At 38.8% G+C, this 9,220-nt stretch overlaps 3 protein-coding genes across 3 annotated transcripts; all 3 read right to left on the bottom strand.

Moving 5' to 3' along the window:
- Positions 1–1,231: 1,231 nt before the first annotated feature.
- On the bottom strand, positions 1,232–3,304 carry LOC111208658 (cytochrome P450 94B1-like). Its single transcript, XM_022707939.2, has one exon. It carries the CDS (start codon positions 2,835–2,837, stop codon positions 1,332–1,334), a length of 1,506 nt encoding a protein of 501 aa, XP_022563660.2. The 5' UTR covers positions 2,838–3,304; the 3' UTR covers positions 1,232–1,331.
- Positions 3,305–3,736: 432 nt separating this feature from the next.
- On the bottom strand, positions 3,737–4,946 carry LOC125583075. Its single transcript, XM_048749627.1, has 3 exons — positions 4,415–4,946; positions 3,986–4,190; positions 3,737–3,842 (listed from the first exon to the last, which is right to left on the bottom strand). Exons 1-3 carry the CDS (start codon positions 4,944–4,946, stop codon positions 3,737–3,739), a joined length of 843 nt encoding a protein of 280 aa, XP_048605584.1.
- Positions 4,947–5,558: 612 nt separating this feature from the next.
- On the bottom strand, positions 5,559–6,506 carry LOC125583074 (glutathione S-transferase T3-like). The gene is made up of 3 exons (XM_048749626.1): positions 6,378–6,506; positions 5,810–6,279; positions 5,559–5,586 (listed from the first exon to the last, which is right to left on the bottom strand). The coding sequence occupies exons 1-3, from the start codon at positions 6,504–6,506 to the stop codon at positions 5,559–5,561; spliced, it is 627 nt and encodes a 208-aa protein (XP_048605583.1).
- Between the last annotated feature and the right edge of the window lie 2,714 nt (positions 6,507–9,220).

Here is a 9,220-nt window from a genome sequence, read left to right as displayed (position 1 = left end):
TTTACTCATTGGGGTTTTGATCTATTACCCTATGGTTTTGATTTCAACACATATACGATTAGGGTTTATAGTTTTATGGTTTCAATTCTTTATCAAACAATCAAATTCGATTATGGGTTCTCTTTAAGGTTTCGAATTACCTTAACCTTAAGTAGGGTTGAATGGACCACCGAGGAGAGAAGAACCGCGAACTGTAACTGATCAGGATCGGAACGCGAGCTGTCCTTGTGCTGATCGAGTCGCGAGCTGATGTTGTCGCGAACGGGAGCTTGCTGAGATCGGGTTGCGAACGTGTTTGTTGCCGCGAGCTGGATCGTCTGCGCTAGGGTCTGATGTGAGCTGTCCAAGCTAGAGTTGGGAAGTTGCTTATCACGGGATCAAGTCGCGAACAAGGATCAGGATGTAAAGTTTCGCGATCGGGATTAGGATGGTTCGCCGGTAAGGATTATCGCCGATTAGGGTTAGGGTTTTAGGCGGATTGTTTAGCTTAGGGATTTAGAATCTATCGTGCTGATAACGTGTTGTAAACTTAAGGATTATAATCTGTAAGTTCTTATTATTAATCATAACATAAGGTGTCCTTATATATGAGAATTACATGAGAGAAAAAAAAAGAGTAGAAAAGGAAATAGTACAAATCATAAACACATAAGGAAAAGTAAAATAGGGTTTCTCTCTCTCCTCAGCCATCGGCTCTTTCTCTCTAGAGCCCCGGCTCTCTCTCTAGTATGGGCCGATTATTGACCGGACCGGTTATTGACTGGATCAGTTATGGACCGGACCGGTTATGTACTTCCACATTGATTTATAACATTTGTTTCTTTTGTTTTGGCATTTTGGACTACCAATCCAAATCGTTTCGTATCTCGTTTGTTGCAGTATCGCATTACTGTTGTTTATAATATACGATTAGATGGGAGGACTGAGGATAATGATTTTTTATATCTCCCACTCGACACTTGCAGCATAAAGATGACAGTCCAGTGATGTGTGTTGTCTCTTTTCTATTTGATAAACAATTGTACTGTGATGTGTTTCAGCGCCATTCTTTTACTATTTTAATTTAGAAATACATTCACATGCTTCCACAAATTATTTAACATAAAAATACACATACGTCAATCAAACTGATTACTATATTGCATCCACTACACCAAGACGACAATGTTGATTTATCTATTTTTTTCTATTCACAAGCAACCTGTGTGAAACTGTGAATCACACATTCATATACTGATTTGATTTTTAATGTATTAACCACACATTTTACATATTCGTTTAGATATTTATATAAGGACATGACTTGATTAATTAAATAGGGATATCACTAATTAATGTTTTCTCCTCTTTATCTTCACCTTTAACCCACCAGCCATGTGAGCCGTTAACAGAGGAACAAATACCGGAGGGTTCTTGCAAAGCGGTATGATCTCAAACCGACTCAAAACCAAACCAACCACGTATTTCATCTGCATGAACGCCATTTCTTTCCCTATACAAACCCTTGGTCCGGCTTGGAAGACAGGAAACTTGAACGAGCTCACACTTTTCAAAACCGGTTTTGTACCGTAATTTGGTTCTTCATCAAACCAGCGGGTCGGTTTAAACTGGTCCCAATCTTGACCCCACACTTTTTCCATCCTTCCCATACCGTAAGGGAAATAAGTAACTTTGTCTCCCTCCTTGACGTGTGTCCCGTCTGGTAAAACGTCGTCGTTTGCTGCATGCTTTGAGTCCCACGCCACAGGTGGGTAAAGCCTCATTGCTTCGCAGAGACAAGCTTTCGTGTAACTCATCTCTCTCAAATCCTCACACCCTAAACCTAAAGATCCCTTGTTTCTCACTTCTTCAAGTATCTTCTTCTCCACGTCATCGTTTTCACTCAACAACCAAAAAAGCCACGTCATGGCCGCCGACGTGGTATCCCTCCCCGCCATGATAAAGCTGATAACAGAATCTCTAACGGCTTCCTCGTCGTGGCCGGCGGCAAGAAACCTCGACAAGAGGTCTTGCTTGTCTGAAACGTCACCACCGATATCGAGACACTTCTTCTTGGCACGGATGATCTTAGAGACGGACACGTGCACGGTCCTGATCGCTTCTCTGAGCCTCCTTTCGCTCCCCACGTTGAAGAAACGCTTCAGCTTCCACACGGCGTTAACTGGCTCCGTCGCGCGGCGAGCGCTGATCGCAGCCGCTACGTCAAAAGCCTCGACAAGATCTGGAACAGGTCGGGTCAAATCCAAACAATCCGGATCCCAACCTAAAGAAACTTTACAAACCACATCGAAAGCAAAACGTTTCAAGATCTCCTGAAAATCCACCGTCCTTCCTCCGCAGTAGTCAGCCGCGGAGTAAAGAACCGGAATGAGGCGGGTTTCGACTTCTTCGCGGAGGATTTCGAAAGTGAATTCCCTAAGGGAACGCATTGTAAACTCGTGGCTCGCGAGTTTTCGCTGCGAGCTCCATAGCTCGCCGTCAGAGTTAAAGATACCACCGCCTAGTAAATCTCCGAGGAGGTCGGTGAAAGGTTTGCCTTTAGGGAAGTTACAAAAGTTTGTTTTGAGAATGTGCTCAACGTTTTCGGGGTTGGCCGTGATGATGGTGCGGCGGTTGAGGAGGAGATCGATGGTGATGGTTTGAGACGGAGAGAGACGGAGGAGATCGGTGTACCACTGGAGAAGACGGTGGCGATTTTTGTTGAAGGAGAGGATTGAGCCAATGAGTGGATACGACGGTGGTTTGGTTTGTTGTTTTAGGGCTTTTGTTGAACATGAGAAGAGTAGTATAAACCCTAAGGTGAGAAGTATGGAGAGAAATGCAGTGAGAATTTCCATTTTTGAATTCTTTGTTTTTTCTTTTGGTAATTGGAGTTATTGTTTTTGATGTATTGTTCGTGATCTCGGTAGGAACCGAACCTATATAGGGAGTCAAAGAGGATATGACAATACAGAAGCAACAGAACACAAGTTGTGGCTCCGACCATATCAGTCCAGAAAACATAATAAAATGTATTTCATATCTTTATATTATTCTTGTTTTGCTAAACTCTTTATATTATCCATTTATTATATATTTACATATTTTTCTTCAGCAACATGTATTTGCTACTTTAAAAAAAAAATCATGTACCTAGTGGTTGTAAATGTGATTAACTAATACAAATAAATATAATTAAAACATAATCTGATATATCTTAAAAACATTAATGAAAACTTCTCTAAGATAAATTAGAAAATTAAACTACAATAAATATATTAATACTATGTTAAACTTAGATGGATATTTCAATCGACATATATACATATTTAAGATAAATTCTTTAATTAAACTTGACTAAAATACTAGTATTATACAGTATTGTTGAGAGACCATAATGTACTTGTAAAACTACTTTTAAACTACTTTTAAAAGGAATCGTGTCAACAAAAATTAGGCTTAGAGCATATGCAATGGTCGTCCCCCAAGGGGAGTCCTTACCATTTTTTTTATTATTTTTTTTTTAAAATAGTTAAGGATTTATATTAAGAAGCTCGGTGCAATGGTGATATCCGATTAAGAGTCCTTAGAGGAAAAAAAAAAATTTAAAATGAAAAATTATTTTAAATTATTAGAAGTTAAAATATTACAATACATAGAATTTTTTAAAAAAAGATAAAATGATAAAACTTAAAATACACTAATTATTAATCTTCCTCACCAAATTTGTTCCAAATATTTTCGATTAAATCATCCTTCAATCGTTCATGTATTTGCCTATCACGAAGATCATTCCGATTGGGAAACATTCAGATTTGTAGGCCTCTCGGTTTCGACCTCTGAACTTCTTGTGACGTCTCCTTCTGCAAATTCTGAAATATCGTAACGAATGTATCCATCTCGTTCATTTTCGACTATCATATTGTGTAGTATGATACATGCTCTCATAATCTTCCCTATCTTTGTCTTGTTCATTGAAAGAGCCGGGTTTTTCACAATTGCAAACCGGGCTTGTAGAACTCCAAAAGCCCGCTCCACATCTTTACGGATTGCTTCTTGAACTTTAGCAAATAACTCTTGTTTAGGAGTTTGGGGGAGTGTGATAGATTGGATAAATGTTGACCATTTTGGATATATCCCGTCTGTGAGGTAGTACGCCAATTTATACGGATGCCCATTGACCACGTACTTTACCCTGGGGGCACGACCTTCTAAAATGTCATCAAAAACAGGAGACCGATCGAGGACATTGAGATCGTTTAAGGTACCTGGAGGACCAAAAAAAGCGTGTCATATCCAAAGATCTTGTGAAGCTACAGCCTCTAATACAATTGTCGGTTTTCCTGATCCACGTGTGTATTGTTCTTTCCAAGCGGTCGGACAATTTTTCCACTCCCAATGCATACAGTCAATGCTCCCGACCATCCCAGGAAACCCGCGTGTCTCTCCAATATCGAGAAGTCGTCGAAGATCCGCCGGTGTGGGTCTCCGTAGATACTCATCTCCAAACAACCAGCTGATTCCATCAGTGAACTTATGTAAACACAAAAGTGCAGTGCTCTCACCATTCGGAGATACTCGTCAACCGCATCAGCTGCAGAACCATAAACAAGCTGACGAATTGCTGCCGTATATTTTTGAAGCGGTGTATGACCAAACCTCCCGGTTGAATCTTGTCTATGTTGAAAGAACGGAATGTTCTCTGAGAGTTCATAGACAATACGCATGAATAAATCCTTATTCATGCGAAAACGTCGTCTGAACTGTGCCGAGTATGTCGCGTCTTCGCTGAAGTAGTCATTCCATAAACGGCTATGGCCTCCTTCAAGATATCGTTCTACATAAGCACGTCTCCGTCGATTATTTGGTTGGGGCTCCACAATATCATTGTATGTATCTTCGACGATTTGGTCGATAATATCATCCAATCTTTCGTCGACATCATCAGATGATGATGATGATGGCATTAGTAGATATTCCTATGGTCAAAAAATATTATTATTTTCATTTGATCAAAAAGTATACTAAGAAGTAATTTAATGAATTATTTTGACTTTACGTACCATACTACAAGTTTACAATTTTAATGAAATATTTTGGCTTTACATACCATAGTATATTTCTGTACATGAAAGTTTCAGTTATTACATACCATACTACAAGTTTTAGTTGTAAAATGGAAAGAATAGATGTGAATAAATTTTCTTAAAATAACTATATTACAAGTTCTCAAGATTAATAAAAGCTAACTATATACTTATATACTCTCTTACAATTACAAACAAGAGTATACAAAAGCTAATACTCATTTACAAACAAGAGATTACAGAACCATAGAGTAAACCTGAGTAGAGAGCTATTACAAGAGTAGAAGGAGATCTTGGTTCACAAATATTACAAAGCTTTCTGATGTTTAGTACAATGAGAAACATAGAGAGCTATTACATGGTCGAGTACTTATAGTACCTAAAAGTGGAAAACAACTACTCCGTCACTTGTGAGCTGGAGCTACAATCCAAAATGCTCTCACTACTCCAAATGTATCCGTGACTACTTCATCTTGCTAAAGACCAAAACACTTAGACGCCCGTGACTACTTCACCTAACCTGCAACAACATATTAAAAACATGTTAGCTTAGCTGTAAAACAACATGAAACAACATAGTACACAGGGACTACTAAGCAACCTCAATCAACACAGAGTTCACATCATATCATTTCAGACATTAGCTTCAGTTTAAGTGATGTTTCGATATCAGATAAAGGCTCTTTCTTCGCCAGCAAGCGATCAAGGAGTTTGTTTTTGAAAGTTTTTCCTTAAGTTCTAACACGTTTTGAAGCTTGGACAACTCTTCTTCTTTACCACTCTTCTTCTTCTTCTTACTGCCACCTTTCGCAGCCTTTACCCCGATTGGTCTCTCCTCTGGATCTCCCACGTCCGCTTCTTCTGTATCAACCTCCAAGACGGACCTCCGCTTTTCCTTTCCACCTTCCTTAGCCACATAAATCGAGGCCCATTTCTGGTCATGCCTCAGCTCCCTCCAGCAGTGATCAAGTGTGAACTTGTAACCATACTTGGTGAAGAATATATCTAATGCAGCTTTCATCAGATCATCATCATTTTCCCCACTTTTCTGCGCCCTCAAAGCTGCATCATAGCATCCAGTAAACTTGCATACTTCCCCGTTGATCCTACTCCACCTCTGTTTGCAAGAAGTAATCTCTCGCGCTGTTTGACCAACGAGCAGAGGGCTTGCGTTGTAGTACTCTACAATACGCTTCCAGAAAGCCCCAACTCTCTGCTCGTTGCCAATGATAGGATCCTTACTGGTGTTAAGCCAAGCAACAATAAGGATCTTATCTTCTCTAGGAGAATATTCCTCCTCTCAGCAGGAACTTGGCTAGGAGACTCAGCAGGGACTTGGCTAGGAGACTCAGCAGGAACTTCAGACCCGAACCAATAAGGTTCGGGTGATTCAAGGTCTATAGGTATTTGACTATGCAGAAGGTTTGTGAAACCATCCATCTCTCAAGTTTTTATTCTGTGTTACTCTAGTAGTTACACAGAGGCTTAAGTAAGCCATGTTTATTTATTATACAATTAAAGTTGAGCAGTTAGGAAGATAGGAAGCAAACTACAAGCATTTAACAACAATCAAATCCTAAGTACTATACTAGCAAACAGAGGTGATGATATGAAGCATACTAGCCTATTTAAAACCAATCAAATCAAACGGGTTGGGAAGACATAAAGTAATTCAGTAGCATTTATTATTACAGTCCTAATTTTTATTCTACCACCAAACACCATTCAAACGATTATAACAATATGAATTTCTTTGAAGAGAAAATCCAAAGTGAAGTGATTAAAACCATAGTACCTGACTTATTTGGCCACTCGTGAGGTGATAGAATAGTCCCGTTTGAAGCCTTTGAAAGAACTCCTACAAAAACATAAGATAATGCAGTCAAATGCTGTAAAACCATCGATTAATCTATATATTAATTCCAATGAACTCTAAAACTTACCACGTAGAACGAAGAATAGCAAAGCTATCACCACTAGTACGCACACCATTAGCTTAACTCGTGCTAAATCCTTTCCTAACTCGTGCACACTCTTCTCTAGCAGCAGCAACTTCTGCTCTCTCTATGTACCTTCTTCATTAAGCCGCCTTAGCTGCGTCTGAAAGTCCCTCATCTCCTCCTGAACCGCTTTCTCTATATCGAAGCTACTCTCTGCCTCATCCGCCGTTGCACGTTCCGCGTACAACCGAGCTTCATCCGCGTACAACTAAGCTTCTTCTTCGAGAAGTGAGGTTACGTCCACCTCCGCGGATGATGAGGACGGCTGGCTGTAGCTATATTGTCCCATTCTTGTTAACCTCGACCATAAGAGAGAAACAAGGAGCACAGATTAGCAACGATCTTCATAAAGAGAAAGACACACCAACATATCGACAAAGACACACAAAATCGAGAAGAAACGAATTGAATTCCAATGAATCCTTTATCTAACCAAAATCGAGAAGAAAACAAAATGAACAAAGCGATTGAAACGATTTGAACCAAAACCCCCTTTCGTTTTATACCAAAATCGTATTCAAACCCTAATTTTGAAACGAAAAATCCCAAAATCGAAAAAAAAACGAACCCTAGATTGAGAGGAAAAGAAGAAGCAGAGACTCTAGATCGATGAAAAATAGCAGACAAGCCTTCGATTGAAACGATTTAAACCAAACCCCCCCCTTTCGTTTTATACCAAAATCGTATTCAAACCCTAATTTTGAAACGAAAAAAACCCCAAATCGAAAAAACCGAACCTAGATTGAGAGGAAAAGAAGAAGCAAAGACTCTAGATCGATGAAAATAGCAGACAAGCCTTCGATTTACCTTCAGGATCCGAGGGAGACCAATCGCGATGGTGGGTTTACCAAATCGCCGTCGAGAGTCGAGAGCGTCGAGAGGAAATTTTTTTTTTCCTTCGGTCGAATGACCTAATTTTTCTCAACACCTCCTAACCCAATCTCGCCTCATTCACTCACCTTTCGCCACGTCCCCCAAGGATCGAGTCCGTCAACATGCTAATCACGGATCAATCCTTAATGTTATTAGCATTAATAATCATATTATATTACTATTTTTTCGACGGACTCGTGTGACGGATTCGGAGTCATCCTCCGTTGCACGTGCTCTTAGCAACAAGAAAAAAGGTACTCGATCATCTCTATGAAACAACCAATACTATTACTCTATCTTCAAACATCTCATAGAAAAAAAAATGATTAATCAAAACTTTGTATCTGCTTGAACAGCCGAAGCAGGTAATGAAACTACAATAAGTATCAAACTATAATATTGAAACGTATATTCATCGACGTCGACGCAAGAATACAATCACACATTGACCCAAAAGGAGATAAGTGTAATAGTAATATATAGATGTGGTTGGTCAAAAGAAATATATAAATGTGGACAAGGACAAGCCAGTACCTCACACTGGTGGCCAAATCTCCGGCCGAAATTCATTAATAAGAAATTATAAACACGGGTGAAACACTGCATAAGCAAAACTAAAGGGCAATCTCCAAATAACATCTTTCTAAGTTTATATCACAAAAATAACACTCAAAATTAAAATGACCAAAATAGCACCACCATTTAAAGTTTATAATTTGAAATTTTAATTTTTTATTTTCAAAATTGGAAATCTTATCCCCAAACCTCAGGTCTCAACTCTAAACCCGAAACCCTAAACCCAAACTCCAAACCCTAAACCCTAAAACTCGAAAACCTAAAACCCTAAACTCTAAACCCTAAACCCTAAACCTAAACCCTAAAATCTAAACCCTAAACTCTAAACTCTAAACTAAACCCTAAACCCTAAACCCTAAATCCTAAACCCCACTCTTTAACTCTAAACCCTAAGTTTGTGGCTTTTGATAAAACATTAAGTGCTATTTGTGTTATTTTGACCTTGAGTACTAGTTTGGGAACATAAACTTGATTTAATGCTATTTTTATTTTTTTTTCAAAACTAAACGTTATTTTATTACTTCGGAGTTTCTTCCTTATAACTAATGAAACAACGATGAATATTTATATATTAAATTCGTGGTCTCTCAAGTTAGTCTCTAATATATGACGCCAAAAGAAGTTTTTTTTTTTTTGGATTGAACGTGTTACATACATGCATATATTTTCAACAAAGTGTAACACTAAAAAAACATCAAATCAATT

Source organism: Brassica napus, chromosome C3, assembly GCF_020379485.1.
Source record: "Brassica napus cultivar Da-Ae chromosome C3, Da-Ae, whole genome shotgun sequence".
Classification (NCBI taxonomy): Eukaryota; Viridiplantae; Streptophyta; class Magnoliopsida; order Brassicales; family Brassicaceae; genus Brassica; species Brassica napus.
Note: the sequence above shows the minus strand (reverse complement) of the source record. Positions and strands in the feature narration are given on the sequence as shown.